Here is a 19,033-nt window from a genome sequence, read left to right as displayed (position 1 = left end):
ATTTTACTCTTATATAGGCTTATTCCCTTTTCTCCTTTTTGAGGTATTACTGTTATACATACTCCATTTATATTATAAACTCTACAGTACTTTGCTGTGATTGTTACTTTTTTTTAAAGCTTTTTATTTATTTATTCATGAGAGACACAGAAAGAGAGAGGCAGAGACACAGGCAGAGAGAGAAGCAGGCTCCATGGAGGGAGCCCGATGTGGGACTCGATCCTGGATCTTGGGATCATGCCCTGAGCCGAAGGCAGACGCTCAACTGCTAAGCCACCAGGCATCCCTCCCTGATTGTTACTTTCTATAACTGGATGTTTTTTAAGATTTTATTTATTTAGTCATGAGAAACAGAGAGAGATGCAGAGACACAGGCAGACGGAGAAGCAGGCTCCATGCAGGGAGCCTGATGTGGGACTCGATTCCGGGACCCCAGTATCATGCCCTAAGCCAAAGGCAGATGCTCAACCGCTGAACTACCCAGGCATCCCTATAACTGGATGTGTTTTAAAGCTGATAGAATAAGTATATATAGATTTTGTTATATTAATTTTCTTACTATTCTGGTTCTCATTTGTTCCTATAGTTTTGAGTGACCATCTCGAGTCGTTTCCTTATCTCCCTACAATATTGCAGTATTGTTTCCTCCCACAGCTTTTGTTCTTTGTGCTGTTACTAGTATGGTAATATTACATATTAACATTTTACATTATTTTCCCAGCACATTATATACATGTTTTATACAGCTGCTTTTAAAATAGGACTATAAAGTAGAAAAATGTAATTTGTACTGTATTTTATACAGTAATTACATAATTTTATAAAGTAATTATATAATTACTTTTACAGGTGCTCTTTGTTTTAATGTAGATCAAAATTACAATTAGGAGTCATTTGCTTTCAGCTTGAAACAATTACTTTGGTAGTCTCCTAAAGTGGATTTGCTGGCTACAGATTCAGTTGTTGTTTATCTTGGAATGTCTTTCTTTAATCTTCCTTTTTAAAAAAGATTTTATTTATGTATTTATTTATTCAGAGTGCAGGTGGGGGGAGGGGCTGAGGGAGAAGGGGAGAGAGAATCTTAAGTAGACTTCCACCGAGTGCAGAGCCAGATGTGGGGCCTAATCTCCTGACCTTTGAGATCATGACCTGTGCAAAAATCAAGAGCCAGGCACTTAACCAACTGAGCCACTAGGTGCTGCCCCTAGCCTTCATTTTTGAAAGCTACTCTTGCTGGGTATAGGATTCATGGTTAAAAGATTTTTCTTTCAGGACTTTTAATGTTTCCCCACTCCCTTCTGGCCTCCATTGTTTCTGATATGAAGTCACTTGTTAATCTAATTGGGGCTTGGTGCTTCCAAGATGTTCTCCTTCCCTTTGTTTTCAGCATTTTTACCCTGATGTGTCTATGGATTTCTTTGTTTCTACTACTTTGAATTTGTTGAACTTCCTGGATGCATAAGTTATTTGTTAAAACTGTTAAATTAACATTTGTTAGTTGGAACACCAAGTGCTGGATGGTGAGTCATGGTTCAACAACAAAACACAAGAGAAATTGAAATAGAGAAGTATATTACATACAAGTCCTGGAGGAAGTACACAGCATATCCTGAGAGGCCAGATGGGAAGGTCAAGGCAGAGTGCAGACACAGAGAGGTAGCACCTAGGGCACATGACTTTATTAGAGTCTGGATGGAGAGCTTTAGGGTTCCTGGGCTGGGGCTGGACTGGTCAATACAAACCAAGAGTGGTATTTTAGTAAGCCCCACGAGGGTCATATCTAAGGAACACATAGGGATACAGATGCTGGGAGGCAGGGGAGACTTGATCAGAAAACTTTTGGGAAAGTCGTATCAGGAAATTTGACTTACTGTGACTCTGCAGGCTACCATGTAGGGCATGTGCTTATATGAGGGGGTTAGTGTCAGTTTAAGATTTTGGCAAGCCACTTAGAGAAACTGTATGCCAAAGCAGCAATACCACAGAGTAGTTTATCCAGACTCTCATCATTGTAAATAAATTTGGGAAGTTTGAAGTTTTTTAATCCTTCTTTCTCCCTCTCCCCTTATTCTGGTAGTCCCATTACACATATGGTGGCACACTTCACTGGTGCCCCACATTTCTCTGAAGCTCATTTTTCTTCATTATTTTTTCTGTCCTCAACTGGATACTTTAATTGCCTATCTTCAAGTTTGCTAATTCTTTCTTCTGCTAGTTCAAATATATTGTGAGCTCTTCTTTTTTTTTTTTTTAAGATTTTATTTATTCATGAGAGACACAGATAGAGAGAGAGGCAGAGACACAGAGGAGAAGCAGGCTCCATGCAGGAAGCCCGATGTGGGACTCGATCCTGGGGCTCCAGGATCATGCCCTGGGCCGAAGGCAGGCGCCAAACTGCTGAGCCACCCAGGGATCCCCTATTGTGAGCTCTTCTAATGAAAATTTCATTTCTAGGATTTCCATTTGATTTTTTTAAAGATTTTATTTATTTATTCATGAGAGACACACACAGAGAGAGAGAGAGAGAGAGAGAATGGCAGAGGCACAGGCAGAGGGAGAAGCAGGCTCCATGCAGGGAGCCTGATGTGGGACTTGATCCCAGGACTCCAGGATCATGCCCTGGGCCAAAGGCAGGCGCCAAACCGCTGAGCCACCCAGGGATCCCCATTACATTCTTTACAAGAATTTCTATCTTTATTGATATACCTTATTTGATATAGCACTGTCATCATACTTTTATTTCTTTAATCATTATTCCTTTTAGTTCTTCGAATATATTTGTAATGGCTTCTTTGAAGTCTTTTTTAAACCTGACATGTTTGTTTTCATAGGCAGTTTCTTTTTCTTTTTGCCACTGTATGGATCATACCCTCCAGTTTCTTTGCATGTCTTACAAATTTTCTGTTGGCAAATAGATAATTTTTTTAATTTTTTTTAAGATTTTATTTATTTGACAGAGAGAGCACAAGCACAAGCAGGGGGAGTGGTAGGCAGAGGGAAAGACAGAAGCAGGCTCTCTACAGAGTAGGTAGCCAAATGCAGAACTCGATCCCAGGACCCTGGGGTCATGGCCTGAGCCAAAGGCAGATCTTTAACTACTGGAGCCACCCAGGCACCCCACAAATAGACATTTTAGATAATATATTATTTCTGCATGCACCAGCTTAGGAAAATGTCAGAGGAGAATGATGTTCTCAAGGAAAGATGGAAGTAGGGCCTGAACTGTTGTTCCATGGCTACAAAGACCAGTTAAGGGTGTTATATATAAATGGACCCAAACCAAACCAAACAAAAAAATAAAAGAGAGATTTTTTTTTTTTTTTTTTTTTTTTTTTTACAAAGTAAAATGGATACAAAGTTTGAGTCTGGGAAACGGTTTGGTTTCATGGCTTAAAACTTGCTCAAAAGAACAACATTCATTTGAGCTTTATAATAGAGTATTTGGTGTATATTGCATCACTTTCTGACCTCAACATGGAAATTAAAAAGGGAGGAATAGGCAAGCCAGGAATATAGAAGAGCTGACCTCTGCAGCTCCAGACACTGTCACCCCTAGCTGATGGGAAACAAGAACCAGAGAAGGAAAAATAGTTGTAAATGTTTGGTCTTATGTCTCTTTTGTAACCTCTCATTATTTTACTGTATTTTAGGGCTTTTTGATATAAAATGTGGATATACTGTATACATAGGTATGAAAAATATCAACTGACCATATTAAGTACCCCTCAATATGCTCCAGCCATAGGCAAACTTTAATTCACTTTGTCTATATATTTGCCTTTTCTGGATATCTCATGTAGGTGGAATTATACAACGTGTGGTCTTTTGTGACTAGCTTTTTTAATTTAACATAGAATTTTGAAGGTTCATGTTGTAACATGTATCAGTATTAATTTCTTTTTATTGTTGAGTAATGTATAGATATGCCACATTTTGTCTATCCCTTCATCAGCTGATGGACATTTGAGTTGTTTCTAGTTTGGGGCTATTATGAATAATGCTATCCTGAACATTCATTTACAAGGTTTTCATTGAGTACATGCTTTTTTTTTTTTTAAATTTTATTTATTCATGAGACACAGAGAGAGAGAGGCAGAGACACGGGCAGAGGGAGAAGCAGGCTCCATGCAGGGAGCCCGATGTGGGACTCAATCCCGGGTCTCCAGGATAACGCCCTGGGCCGAAGGCAGTGCTAAACCACTGAGCCACCTGGGCTGCCCTTGAGTACATGCTTTTAATTCTCTTGGATATATATGGAGAAGTTGAATTGGTGGGTCATATGGTAAATTGAACACGTTTTGAGGAGTTGTTATGAATAATGTTGCAATGAATATAACTGCATGTTTTTTATAGACAAATAATTTTCATTTCTCTTGAATATATACATGGAAGTGGAACTGTGGATCTATGTTTAACCATTTGACGACTGGCTAGATTATTTTCCACAGTAACTAACCATTTTATATTCTGTCCAGCAGTGTATGAGTTTTGCTATCCCCATGTCCTTGATAATATTCATTATCTTTATTTTTTATTATAGCCATCCTGGTGGTGGGTGTGTAGTATCTCATTATTATTTTGCTTTGCATTTCTCTCCTGGCTAAAGGAGGTCACAGGAATTTATTGTACCTTTATGCATAAAGAAATTAAACAATTCCCTTAACATAAAATCTTATGAGTATTTATAGGTTTCAGTAAAACACAGATGACAGTTTAAACATTATCACCAGGGTAGCAAATAGTGAAATAACTAATTAGATTTACAGATTTAGAAGGTACGGGACAGGAGAAAATATTCTCAATTGAACATCTTATTATATCAGGTTCTTTGAAATAAATTTTATGACAAAAATGGTATTAATTCCTCTGCAGTTCCAGAGGGAGAGGGAAGATATTTTTCTTTCTTTTTTTTTTTTTAAAGATTTTGTTTATTTATTCATGAGACAGAAAGAGAGAGAGAGAGAGAGAGAGAGAGAGAGGCAGAGACACAGGCAGAGGGAGAAGCAGGCTTTATGCAGGGAGCCCGACATGGGACTCAGTCCCGGGTCTCAGATCACGCCCTGGGCTGAAGACAGTGCTAAACCGCTGCCCAAGATATTTTCTTCATATTTCCTAAGATTTACTACTGTTCATTAGGTAGATCTGCACCCTTAGGCTAAGAGGTTTACTTGTTTGCATTTTAAGATGAAACAGGACTGAAAAGCTCAAAATATAAGAAAATGGAAAATCCAGAAGATAATTCTTTAAAGACACAATGTAATATAGAGCATATAATGTTCTACCCTAAGGATGAGCTTTCATGTTCCATCTCGCACAATCCTCTTTGCCTGATTTCTCACTGTTATCTCTTCTGCCTTATGACGAACATCTGAGCCACCTAAACAATGTGGCACGTAAATCAAGAAGCCACATATACTAATACTCAGACAAAGGTAACTGTAAGATGTTGCTTACAGATCCATAGTTACTGACCCAGTTGGCAACTGAGCTATGTGTTATAATTAACCATCACATTCAATGATGGATTCAGTCAGGATCCAGGCTGTCATTACCTCCTAACCCACTAAAACTCAACCTCTCATTTTGTCACTGCTGAAGAATAAAGGAAAGGGAGCATGTCAATGTGATTTAAAGTAGTTAATCTATTAACGAGAATTCATAGTGTGCATGGTGAGCCTCTGGTGTGCATAGTTCCTTATGTTATAGAATTTTCCAGGTATTTTTATGCCACGGAGCCAGGATAGTTGGAGGCAATGATATGAAGTAAAACTCGGAGTCTCGCTGACTTTTAATCTGGGGACGGGGGGACCGAGACTCAGACTTGGACTCAGACCAGACTCTGACCCCAAGGCTTTGTATCCTCCAATTTTTATTAAGAGAGCTAGCAGATTAGCTACAGGAATGATTAACTTTGGAAGCAGAGAAAAAACATGTTTACTTCAAAAGGTAAAAGAATAAGCTATTGACTCAAGGAGTGAGGGATTGGAGGAGCTGTATCTGGAGAAAAATGTGGTCAAGAGTCAGTGTGCTGACTCAGGACCTCCCGTATCCCCAGTGTGCCCAGGACTACAAGATTTAGTTCTCAAATAGGCTCTACAGCTGGTTCCCCACATTTTTAACTCTAGTTTTGTGACACACAAGTGGAAAAACACTAATTTACTGAATGACTACATTACAGGCACTTTATATTCTTTATAAAGTCCTTTATATACTTTGTAAATATCCTTTATAGAGGATAGGTAGAGTAGCAGCACGTCTGTCTTAGTATTTTTTATCTGAAGAGAATGAGTCGCAGTGATATTAAAAGATATATACAATTAAAAATGGTACAGGTAGGGACTGGATCTACATCTGTTTGACCCCAGAACTCATGAACATTATCCTGCAACTGATTGTCTCTACATGAGCTTGGGACTACCTGCAGGTCACGAGGCAGCCCATTTCTATATCAAATTATATAAAAACTTCACACTCATCCTTTAGCCCCCATTAACCTCTAAATTGGGAGTAATGGGAGGGCAGGAAGTGGAAAGTGACAGCCCTGAATCTTTAGCCAATTCTTTTCTCTTCTGCAGTCAGCATTGGGTTCATTTGCCCAAATACATAGACTAAGAAGGGCAACGACACTGCACTTTGGCCATAACAACCCTTCATCTTCCAAGAGTTGTTGCCCAAGTCTCCTTTTAGCTCCATATCCCATCTCCCTAGTCTCTCTCTCTCTCTTTCTTTTCTTTTCTTTTTTTTTTTTTTAATTTTTATTTATTTATGATAGTCACACACAGAGAGAGAGAGGCAGAGACACAGGCAGAGGGAGAAGCAGGCTCCATGCACCCGGAGCCCAACGTGGGATTCGATCCTGAGTCTCCAGGATCGCGCCCTGGGCCAAAGGCAGGCACCAAACCGCTGCGCCACCCAGGGATCCCGCTCTCTCTTTCTTTTTTAAAAGATTTTATTTATTCATGAGAGACACACAGAAACACACACTGGCAGAAGGAGAAGCAGGCTCCATGCAGGGAGCTTGATGTGGGACTCTATCCCGGGTCTCCAGGATCATGCCCTGGGCCGAAGGCAGGCACTAAACCGCTGAGCCATCCAGGGATCCCTCCCTAGTGTCTTTTAAATCAGGCTTATACTTGCTTTTTCTGTTACACTTCGAATTCTACTGCATCTATCAGATTTTCTTTATTCTTTTCCCTCTCCTAGATTAAAAACCATTCTATTGCTTTTAGAGGTTACCCTTAAATTTTTAACTTGTATCTTTGATTTATAATTAGTTGGCATCTCAAGAAACACCTTAGAATGCTTTAAGTATTGGGTGACCAGTTAAGCATTCAACTCTTGGTTTTGGTTCAGGCCGTGATCTCAGTGGTCCTGGGATGGGGCCCACATTGGCTTAGTGCTCAGCGTGGCCTCTGCTTGAGACTTCCCTCCCTTTCCCTCCCTCTGCCCTTCCCCACTGTGCTTGTGCTCTCTCTCTTTCAAATAAACAAAATCTTTAAAAAAGAGAATGCTTTAAGTACATTCTTACTATTGTTATCTGGTGATTCTAATCTGGTTTGAAATACCATTAAAAATAATCATTATTACTTAGTATATGCTTAGACTTCCCAACATATTTACCATTTTTATCTCATTCTATCTTTCCCGTTTTTTTATTTTTTTAATTATTTGTTTATTCATGAGAGACACAGAGAGAAAGAGAGGCAGAGGGAGATGCAGGATCCATGCAGGGAGCCTGACGCGGGACTCGATCCCGAGTACCGGGGATCACGCCCTGGACTGAAGGTGGCGCTAAACCGCTGAGCCACCAGGGCTGCCCTATCTTTCCCGTTTTAATTTACTTCTTGCTAATGCACATTCTTTAGAAACTCTCCAGTGAATCTATGAGAGAAAAAGAGTGGATAGTATTGAATTTATGTCCAAAATAAGGCTTAGGACACCATTTATTCTCTTACTGAGATTTAAGGCCTACTCTATTCCTAGGCACTTTGTGATCATGGACCCACTCCTCTTGTCCTTTCTCTTCAGTGCTTTGTGTATAGAAAGTAGGCTTTCCCATCTGATCTTTTCAGCCACAGATTACTTCCATGCCTTTGGTGCCTATTACTGAGTGGAGTGATATAAACAGGACAAGGCATTCCTTGGATATAACCAAGGGAGAGATGCAGAAACATGATCTAGAAGGATGAGTTGAGAAAAGAAGGAAGGGAAGGACATTGTAATATGGACTCCCTTATTGCCATATGCTAATATTGTAATCTGATTTTACCTCTACCTTTACTTAACTAGACAATCAAGTTCTGTGGACATGATGAAATCTTGCCTTTGTATGGGTTCTCCTAAGCACTCACTACTTAGACATCAAATCACTCTCTAGACGAGACAGGTTCATTCAAGGAATATAGAGTTATTTAATTAAAGAGAGTGTATTTATGTTTTGGGGCATGAGAAAGGAGATGCTAAGTGAAATACCCAATTCATTAAGTTAACATTATTTTAAACTAGAAGAACCTGGAGAAGGCACAGATTTATCTGGTGAGAATAAAAAAAAGTGACCAGTTTCATGAAAAGGAATCATATCTCCAGGGAGTTTCAAGATGGGAAAATGCTCATATATGCTAGAGAGAAAAAGAATATTTTAGAAAAGAGAGAAGAAATGTCATCTCACCTGAGGCATGGCTTTAAGATTTGCAGGAGAGCACCTTTTGCTTTTTTGGATTCTTTGTTAGAAAAGTGACCAAGGGAGAGAGAGGAGAGTTGAAAGAAGCCATGTTAAACCCCAATTACTGTAAGAGTTTCCATAATAACTTGGTTAAATCTGCCTAGGTAAGTAGTAAACATTTACTATTAAGTATTAATTAAGAATCATTATGTTAAATATTAGCTATTAAGTAATACAGGTTCAAGAAACAGATTATGTACTTTTCTGCACTTGTGGGCTCCAATCACATGGAAGAAATTTTTTCTTTAATGAAGTTCCAAAGAATTGAGTTTTACAGTAAATATTTTTATTAAAGAATAAGGCTGTGATTAGAAAGAAGTATTTTAGATACTCTTCCTTGACTTAGAGTGTCTGAAAAAGTTATTATTTCCATGATTTCATCTAGAAAAAGGGGGGAAACCTCTCAAATCTGTTAAAAGTACATAGAGATAAAAAGTATTTTTCTTGTGGGCTGATTGAATCCTGGTAATTTCTTTTTAAAAGATTTTTCCTGATGAGTTCAACACATTAGAATTAATTAATATGGTGTTCCAAGTATGTAATCCTATCTGTTATTTTACCTGCTACTTTCCAGTTCTTTTAAAAAAAATAACATGCATATGTTTAATGTGTACAATGTGATGATTTGAAACATAAATATTATGAAATGAAATGATTACCACCATAAGGTTAGTTAACACCTCCATCCTTTCATATGTTTCCTTTCATATGTTTCTTTTATGTTTTTCTGGTGATAACATTTAAGATCTAATCTCTTTACAACTTTCAAATACATAATACACAGTGTGTTAATTTTAGTTATACGGTACACTAGATTCTCTAGAACTTAGCATCTTTTATTTTTTTAAATTTTTATTTATTTATGATAGTCACACACACAGAGAGAGAGGCAGAGACATAGGCAGAGGGAGAAGCAGGCTCCATGCACCGGGATCCCGACGTGGGACTCGATCCCAGGTCTCCAGGATTGCGCCCTGGGCCAAAAGCAGGCGCCAAACCGCTGCGCCACCCAGGGATCCCGAGCATCTTTTATATCCTTTGACCAATACTCTCCATTTCTCCCACCCTCCCAACCCCTTGGTAACTACCATTCTCTATTTCAAGGAGTTTGGTTTTTTAGATTCCACATACAAAGGAAGATCATACAATATTTGTCTTTTCTCTGACTTATTTTACTTAGCATATGCCCTCGATGTCCATCCATGTTGTTACAAATGGTAGGGTGTACTTCATTTTAAAGGCTGAGTAATAGTCCGTTGGAGATATATATATCACATTTTGTTCGTCATCCATCCATCAATAGACACTTAGGTTGTTTCCATGTCTTGGCTATTGTAAAAAATGCTGCAGGGAGTATGGGAGTGCAGATATGTCTTTGATACTGTTTTCGTTTCCTTTGGATATCTCTATTGGTATTTTCTTGATTAGAAACAGTCATAATTCTGCCAGCAGAATCAAAATGACACATAACTAGACACAGCGTTTCTCAATTCATTAATATCACTTACATAGTGATTTAATTTCAGTCACCATGAATAAATACACAAAATCATGATAAGAGTTTACATAGATACATTCAGTTTTCTGTATCTCGTCCACTTCACAAAGCCACAATACCATGGACATTGCATGATAACATTGCTAATTCCACTAAGCCTATCTCATAATTCCATGCAATACCAAATCAGTCTTAAAAACCACTTACTCCATTGTCCCATTGAGCCTCAAACACATGACTAACAACTAATACTGCAAGGTTTATCAACTTCTTAGAAAGTTAAATATAAGCTGACCTATTACCCAACATTTTTTTCTTCTAGGTATTTCCCCAGGAGAAATGGAAACATGCCAGCTTTATTTATAATATATAAAATCTGGAAATACAACAGATGTTCACCAAGAGAAAAAGAAATAAATTGGGTCATATTCACACAATTGAATGCTGTCCATAAATAAAAAAGAATGAACTACACATTAATAAACCTTATGAAACTCGGATGTGCAAAAGGAGGTATGTGTAATTGCAGTACAGACAAAACTAAATTACAGCGAGTATCTCAGAATTATGGTTGTCTCTGTCGTGAGACTGACTGGAAAAGGATACCAGACAGGCGTACACAGAATGAGAATCTGCTGCGTGCCAGATGCCATTATGGGTGCTGGGGCTTTTTCAAGGGGCAAAACTGAAAACTCCTCACCTTCTGGTTCACGACCACCGATCTGGGATCCCGCACATACAGGCCTGAGTGAAGAGAAGACTCGACGGGCACCGGCTCCCAGGTCTCGCTGCGGCCATTTCCGCCCAAACTACGGTTTCCTCTTCAGCCCTTCTTGGCTCGACCTCCCTCAGCAGGGAATTCCCGATTCCCTCCCAGGTTTCCTCGACCAGGTTCCTGATTCCCTCTTTTCTCCTCAACGCTCCTGGGTCTGGGATTCCGGTTCTCCCCCGGTCCTCCCGGACACAAGCTGCTTCCGTCTTCCCGCCCCGCCCCCAGCAGGCTTCCGCTTCCTTGTTTCCCTTTCTCCCGCCCAGGTTTGCGATCACTTCCTCGGCTTGGGCTCTAGGTCCGCCCGAGACTCCTCGCTTCCAAGAAACCATCACCCGGCCCTTCGGCTGCTGACGAAGCGCCAGCTGCAAGCCCCCGCCGCCGAGGAGGAGCGATCCGCGCACCCTGGGACTCCCAGGAGTCTCCGTCCGTTGCCCCACGGGCTGCCCTCGAAGACCTGGACATTTTCAGTGTTAGGTTACGTTTCCCACAGCTCCCAGGGCCACGAATGAACTTTGACTTTGGGTTCCCCTTCCGGCATCGTGGTTATTGGGTTATGCTTGGTGAGTTGAAGCGACCCAGGTGGGGTTGCGGGGGAGGCTCGCGGTGTGGAGGCCCTAAACTCAGGGGGCGCGAGGTGGAGCCAGGAGGCTCGTCCCAGGGTTTGCGTGAACCCGGACGAAGGTGGTTTCCGGTGCTATTGTCTGCGACGAGTTCATTGTGGCGTGTTAGTGTGTGTGCGTGTGCGTGTGTGATGGGCCCTGGAGTGCCCAGACTGGTGTACGATTGGACTAGCAGGACTATCAGTACAGTACACGGTGATGTGGGTATCCAATGCTGTGACCGAGTGATCCTGTGACAGCTCGGCTGTACCGATTTTAAGTTTGAATGAAATGGGTGGAGAGTTTTTGTTTTCCCCAGTAAACACATAGGAGTTTGAAGTTGTTTTTTTTTTTTTTTCAATGGGCTTATGAGTGTGTGAAAAACTTTTTTTTTACATGTAAATATATATATCGTCTTGTCCCCAGGGCCCAGACTGGTATTTAACATAGAAGGGACATTGGTAAAGTGAGCGTTGCCCACCCAGGGCCCACTGTAGGTTGCATGGAACGTGTTTCCCTGGATTCTCCTCTGTTGTTACAGCCTAGGGCCAGTTTGATCTAACTGTAGAGAAATAGACGTTAGAGGAGAAGTCCTTGATTTCACCTGAAAGTTGCAAGTAGGAAAGTACATCCTAAGTAACTCATGGAATGAGAATTTAGGTTTACACTTCACTTCAAGACAGATGTCTGGGAAGACAAGAGGTAGGGCATACAGTGAAGGATTCCTTCCTGGGTAAACCTCTTCTGGATACACTTTGGAGGGCATTTACGTATTTCAGAACCACAGCTGTGCTCCCTAGAAACTGTTTTGAACTTAGATTCCAGCACTGGTTATAGGTGATGCTGACCTTTTTCTCTGATACTGGTAAAAGTCAACAGTTTTCTAGTTAACTCTTCCATCAGAATGTATTTGTGATGGGTAATGCATTATGCCTGATGGTGGACAGTGTGGTCTTATTTAGCTTGTCCAGAGTCTCAAGAGTCTCTTCTTGGTCCTGTAGTTCTGCAAGAGAAGCCCCCTGAAGTGGAGGAGAGTGTTGCTACTTAAAAGCCCATTCAAGGTCAGTTCCTATTTACTTTTTATTGTCATATGTTTTACAGAACATAAAATATTTGCTTTCTTTCTAAATCATATGACCTAATTGTGACCTCGTCCCAGGTTACCCCTTCCCAATTAATAACAAGACCATAGGGATGGGTCCCCTTCTCTTCCAATGCCTTTCCAAATACCCTTTTTCTTCCCAATTAATATTCACGTACTTATTGGTAATTATTCAGCCTCCCCATGTTCTCTTTTCTTTCCAAAGTCTGGTACAGAAATAGAACTAGTTGAATTCTTCAAGAATAAACTAAGGACTTATGTTAGAATGTGTTTTGTCAAGGAAGAGACTGGTGGTTAGGTAGACTAAAACACATCAAATACCTTTGATTTTTTATTCAAAGACTTGATTTTCAATCAAAGCAAGGCAGGACATGGTTCCATTGATTTCAGTCAGTAAGACATTTTAGAAGTAGGAATATGGTTGGAGTTTTGTGAATAGAGGTCTGTGAACAAGGGCAGGTTGTTTTCCTGAGAGTCCATGAGGAGATTTGAGCAGTGATAACTGTCTTGAGATCTGGCAGTGTGACTCTTTCAGACCACACAGTGGTATAGACCATGAGAGGCAGCATGATATGGTATTTGAGTCTAAAGCAGTACCCTCTGATGGAAATACAATGCGAGCCACTTGTGTAATTTAAAAATTTCTTTTGCATATATTTTATTTTATTATTTTCATTTTTATTTTTATTTATGATAGTCACAGAGAGAGAGAGAGAGAGACAGAGACATAGGCAGAGGGAGAAGCAGGCTCCATGCACCGGGAGCCCGATGTGGGATTCGATCCCAGGTCTCCAGGATCGTGCCCTGGGCCAAAGGCAGGCGCCAAACCGCTGTGCCACCCAGGATCCCTGCATACATTTTAGAAAGTTAAACAGTTGAAATTCAGTTGGATAAATACAACTTATCTTAACCAGTACATCTAAAATATCATTTCAACATCTAATAATATAAATAAGTTGAAATATTTTACATTCCTATCTTCATACTAAGTTTTCAAAATTTGATACATATTTTACTGTTACAGCACTTCTCAGTTTGGATGCTAAATTTCAGTGGTTATGGTGAAATATAACCAAACAATAAAGTTTTTTTTTTTTTTTAAGATTTTATTTATTCATTCATGAGAGACACAGAGAGAGAGGCAGAGACATAGGCCAAAAGAGAAGCAGACTCCATGCAGGGAGCCCGATGCGGAAATCCATCCAGGGTCTCCAGGCAGGGGCTCAACTGCTGAGCCACTCAGGCGTCCCTAAAGTTGTGTGTGTGTGTTTGTTTGTTTGTTTTTAAAAGATTTTTACTTTATTCACGAGAGACACAGAGACAGGCAGAGGGAGAAACGCTCCATGCAGGGAGCCTGACGTGGGACTCGATCCCGGGTCTCCAGGATCACGCCCTGGGCCAAAGGCAACGCCAAACTGCTGAGCCACCTGGGCTGCCCTAAAGTTGTGTTTAATTGAAAAACATTTTATATTGCTTTTTTATTTAAATTAGAAGTTAAAATAATTTCAGTTCCTCGTTCACTCTGGTCACATTTCAAGGATGTGAATAGCTATTAATCTTTGTTTTACAATTTTATGTTGTAAAATGTAGATAATGATTATATTAATGCCTACAGTTTGTATAAGTATTGGATGGATACATTAATCTGGGTGCAACTCTAGAGCACTTAATAACACCCTTGCACTTAACAAGACCTCAAGAAAAAGGGGAACCTGGGTGCTCAGTGGTTGAGTGTCTGCCTTCAGCTCAAGTGGTAATCCCAGGGTTCTGGGATCGAGTCCTGCATTGGGTTCCCCATGGTGGGGGAGCCTGCTTCTCCTACTGCCTAGGTTTCTGCCTCTCTCTGTGTGTCTCTCATGAATAAATAAATAAAATCTTAAAAAAAAAAAACCCCACAAGTCCTCTAGTAACAAATAAAACTGTTGTTATATGAAGATTCTAAGTATTCACCATAAATTTTCTATGAATCAAAAACAATGAAACTATAAAATTAATTTTCATGAGCATTTAAAAGCAATCTTTGAAAATCAGATTTGCTTACTGGGTGTTATACTATATGTTGGCAAATTGAACTCCAATAAAAAAAAATATACAAAAAAACATCAGATTTGCTAATGTCCTAGGATAGAACTTCTTAACCTAGGGGTGCCTGGGTGGCTCATTTCCCACCTTTGTTTCAAGGTTATGATTCTGGGGTCTTGAATTTGTTGAGACATGTTTTGTGTCCTAATATGTGATCTTCTTTGGAGAATGTTCTATGTCCACTTGAATGGATTGTTCTGAATACATTTGTTAAAACCATCCAGTATCTAGTGTGTAAGTCCAAGTTCCTTTATGTTTGTCTTTAACTTTTCAGGGAATTTGGGTGCTCATATGTTGGGTGCATAAATATTTACAATTGTTATATCCTCTTGTTGGATGGTTCCCTTTATTATTATATAGTGTCTTTTTTTGTCTCTTGTTACAGTCTTTGTTTTAAAGTCTGTTTGTTTTCTCTGATACAAGTATTTGTACCTCAGCCTTTTTTTTTTTTTTTTTTTTTTTTATTTATTTATGATAGTCACACAGAGAGAGGAGAGAGGCTGAGACACAGGCAGAGGGAGAAGCAGGCTCCATGCACCGGAAGCCCGACGTGGGATTCGATCCCGGGTCTCCAGGATCGTGCCCTGGGCCAAAGGCAGGCGCCAAACCGCTGCGCCACCCAGGGATCCCTGTACCTCAGCTTTTTGTTGACATCCATTTGCATGATAAATATTTCTCCATCCCCTCACTTTCAATCTGCAGGTGATTTTCGGTTTGAAATGAGTCTCTTGTAGGCAGCATATAGATGGGTCTTGTTTTTTTTATCCATTCCATCACCCTATGTCTTTTGATTGGAGTATTTACTCCATTTACATTCAAAGTAATTACTGGGATCCCTGGGTGGCGCAGCGGTTTGGCGCCTGCCTTTGGCCCAGGGCGCGATCCCGGAGACCAGGGATCGAATCCCACATCGGTTCCCGGTGCATGGAGCCTGCTTCTCCCTCTGCCTGTGTCTCTGCCTCTCTCTCTCTCTCTGTGTGTGACTATCATAAATAAATAAAAATTAAGAAAAAAAATTAAAAAAAAAGTAATTACTGATAGGTATGTATTTATTGCTATTTTGTTACTTGTTTTGTGGTTGTTTTTGTAGTTTTTCTTGGTCCTTCTTTCTCTTTTGTGCTTTGCTGGCTTTAGTGATATACTTGGATTCCTTTCTCTTTATTCCCGGTGTATTTGTTACTGTTTTTTTTTTTTTTAAAGAAAGTTTTTTTATTTTTTATTTTTTATTTATTTATGATAGTCGCAGAGAGAGAGAGAGAGAGAGGCAGAGACCTAGGCAGAGGGAGAAGCAGGCTCCATGCACCGGGAGCCCGACGTGGGACTCGATCCCGGGTCCCCAGGATCGCGCCCTGGACCAAAGGCAGGCGCTAAACCGGGGCGCCACCCAGGGATCCCTGTTACTGGTTTTTGATTTGTGGTTATCATTTGGTTTATATATAACATTTGCAGAGAGTAGTCTACATAAAGTAGATAATCACTTAGGCTTGAATTCATTGTTTACTCCTCTTTCATTATTCCCCACATTTTATATATATATAATGTTTTACATTCTTTTATTTTATGAATCCCTTGACTGATTTTTATAGATACATTTATTTTTATTGCTTTTCTGCTTCCTGATTTTCCTATTCTCACTTAAAGTCTTTCCTCTCCACTCAGAGATTTTCTTTAATATTTCTTGCAAGGCTGGTTTAGCGGTCATGAACTCCTTTTGTTTTTGTTTGCTGAGAAATTCCTTATCTCTTCTTTAGTTTTGAATGATAGTCTTGCTATGTAGAGTATTCATGGCTGCAGATTTTTCTCTTTTAGCATGTTGAATATCATCATGCTACTCCCTTCTGGCCTGCGTTGTTTCTGCTGAAAAATCTGATAGCCTTATGGGGTTTTCTTTGTATATAACTGTCTTTTCTCTTGCTGCTTCTGAAATTTTTTATTTATCACTATTTGTTGCCATTTTAATTACTTTGTGTCTTGGTGTGACTCTTCTTGTGGTGATTTTGTTGGGGGATCTCTGTGCCTCCTGGATCTGGATTTCTGTTTTGAGGTTAGGGAAGTTTTCAGCTTTTGTTTCTTCAATAAATCTTCTGCCCCCTTTTCTTTTCTCGGATTCCTGTAATGCAGATATTATTACGCTTGGTGGAGTTGCTGAATTCCCTTTGTTCTCATTTTGCATAATTTTTTCCTCTCTTGCTTAGCTTGATTTCTTTCCATTAGCCTGTCTTCCAGGTCATTAATTTGTTTCTCTGCTTCCTCTAGCCTACTATTCCATCAAGTGTATTTTTAATTTCAATTATTGGGTTTTTCATCTCTGTTTGGTTCTTTTTTTATCTCTGTATTCAGAGTCTCATTGAGGTTCTGCATTCTTCTCAAGTCCAATGAGTTTTTATGATCATTATGTTAAATTCTGTCAGGCATATTACTTATCTCCATTTTGCTTAGATTTATTGCTATAATTTTTTTTTTTTTTTGTTCTTTCATTTGGGACATATTCTTCTGTCTGCTCATTTTGCCTAACTCTCTGTGTCTCTTTTGTGTGTTATGAAAGTCAGCTGTGTTGCTTGCTCTTGAAAGTAGTGGGTGAAGCATGCACTTTTAATAAATTGGGGCTGGTTCCCTTCCACAGTTGGACTCATAGCCACGGTAGAGACCAGGGCAACCAGACCACTCTGCAAAGTCACTCAGGTCAGGGGTACAGTTGTACCAAGATGCCCACATCCTCCACAGGAGATCAGGATAGGCAGTATGGGCAAGGTCTGCACCATTCTTCTTGGGGAGGGGACCCACAGTACAGGGACTGAGACAGGCCCAGCTGGAGGGGGCAGGATGTCATGTAAACAAAGTAGGTAGTGAATGCCTGCAATTCCCAGGTTCCCACAATACTGGGGCCAGCGGAGAGAAATGGCATCTGCCAGCTTATGTTCCTGGAAAAGTTCCTCAGTATACTCAGATTAGTTACTTACTCTCCCTCATGTTTTGCCCAGGTGTTTCTCAAAATGCATCTCAGTGGGCTGTCTGTTGCGCTGACTCTTTAAGGGCAGGGACTTAGCTTCATGTCACCCTCTGGCTTCTGCCAAACCTGAGTTTGCTGAGTTTTAAAGTTCGAGACTTTAAGTACTACTGATTTTAAGAACTCATAAAATTTGCCCCCTCTGATTTTCAAAGCCAAATGTGGGGATTCATCTTCCTTGCGCAGGCTCCCCAGTTTGATAGTCTGTTCCCTCCCTACAGCATCCATCCTGCAGGGGTTAGCTTCCCACTGTTCTCTGCCCTTCCTGCCCTCTTCAGTGTGACCTCTTCTCTAGGTTAAGCTGTGGAGTTTGTTTTGCCAATCTTAAGGTTTTCTGGGTTATTTGTACTGATGTGTTATCTAGTATCAATGGGATGAGGTGAGATTAGGATCCTCCTACTTCTCCATTTTCCCTAGAAGTCTTCCCCAAGCTATTACTTTTTTGTTGACAGATTTTGTAAGAGATAATATGCACTTACTTGGCTAGTAAACTAGTAAACAAAATTTGTATATTTAATCCTAACTCTAAAGGCATGCCTGTTTTAATTAGACATCAACCTTAAAGTAGCTTGCATATGGAATATTTCCCCGATAACATAAACTTGAAAAACATTTGGGTTAGTTTCTGTCTTTCTGAGAGTTACAGAATGCCACATACTTTCAAGTGCGTCAATTGAATAGGGTTTTTACAAATTAATTTTAGTGATATCATCTGGAGATAGAATATCTCCTATATATCCATATACAACTGTATATGGACATAAGACATAAACACACAGATGTGAAGACCTTATAGTTATTAATATTTATGGAGAAGATTTTCTTTTTTAAGATTTTTTATTTATTTATTCAGGAGAGACACAGAGCGAGAGAGAGAAAGGCAGAGACACAGGCAGAGGGAGAAGCAGGCTCCATGCAGGGAGTCTGACGTGGGACTCTATCCCTGGTCTCCAGGATCACAACCAGGGCTGAAGGTGGCGCTAAACCGCTGAGCCACCTGGGCTGCCCCTGTGAAGATTTTTAAGATTGGTTTTCGTCCCTGGAATTAAACCTTAAAGAGATTGTGCTGGAGTTTGGGTAAAAGAGCCCTTTCAGCAGTTTGTATTTTTATTTTTTATTTTATTTTATTTTTTATTTTTTGTTTTTTTAGTTTGTTTTTAGTTTGTATTTTTAAAAGGCCTCTTTCCTTTTTCTTTCATTCAATCTCAGGTTTACATTTCAAAGACATGATAAGAGGTTTAACTTCTAGGG

The 19,033-nt window shown here is 39.9% G+C and overlaps 2 protein-coding genes across 21 annotated transcripts in view; one reads left to right on the top strand and one right to left on the bottom strand.

The window, feature by feature from the left end:
* Nucleotides 1-19,033, top strand: part of LOC140640719 (uncharacterized) — a 130,122-nt gene that overhangs the window by 29,647 nt on the left and 81,442 nt on the right. For 6 of the 13 annotated variants that reach the window (XM_072840647.1, XM_072840604.1, XM_072840871.1 and 3 more), the window contains exons 2-3: nucleotides 10,543-11,552; nucleotides 12,593-12,652. Coding sequence is in view for 7 of the 13 variants with exons in the window: in XM_072840376.1 (XP_072696477.1) it covers nucleotides 15,438-15,477 (40 nt within the window). In the remaining 6 variants the exon portion in view is untranslated. Of the gene's footprint in view, nucleotides 1-9,561; nucleotides 11,553-12,592; nucleotides 12,653-15,253; nucleotides 15,478-19,033 lie in introns of those variants that run through there. The other 7 variants (XM_072840302.1, XM_072840330.1, XM_072840461.1 and 4 more) reach the window with 3 other exon arrangements.
* The window catches only part of ZNF382 (zinc finger protein 382), a 120,468-nt gene that overhangs the window by 40,131 nt on the left and 61,304 nt on the right, over nucleotides 1-19,033 (bottom strand). The window contains exons 9-10 of one of the 8 annotated variants that reach the window (XR_012036066.1): nucleotides 10,921-13,541; nucleotides 9,557-10,164 (exon numbers count right to left, since the gene is read on the bottom strand). The exons of 1 other annotated variant lie outside the window; for it this stretch is intronic. The gene's annotated coding sequence lies outside the window, so the exon portion shown is untranslated. Of the gene's footprint in view, nucleotides 1-9,556; nucleotides 10,165-10,920; nucleotides 13,542-16,406; nucleotides 16,886-17,215; nucleotides 18,791-19,033 lie in introns of those variants that run through there. 6 more of the 8 variants (XR_012036093.1, XM_072837415.1, XM_072836350.1 and 3 more) reach the window with 6 other exon arrangements.

Source organism: Canis lupus, chromosome 1 (assembly GCF_048164855.1).
Source record: "Canis lupus baileyi chromosome 1, mCanLup2.hap1, whole genome shotgun sequence".
NCBI classification, from domain to species: domain Eukaryota; kingdom Metazoa; phylum Chordata; class Mammalia; order Carnivora; family Canidae; genus Canis; species Canis lupus.
The sequence above is the reverse complement of the archived record's forward strand: the minus strand, read 5'-3'. Positions and strand labels throughout refer to the sequence as shown.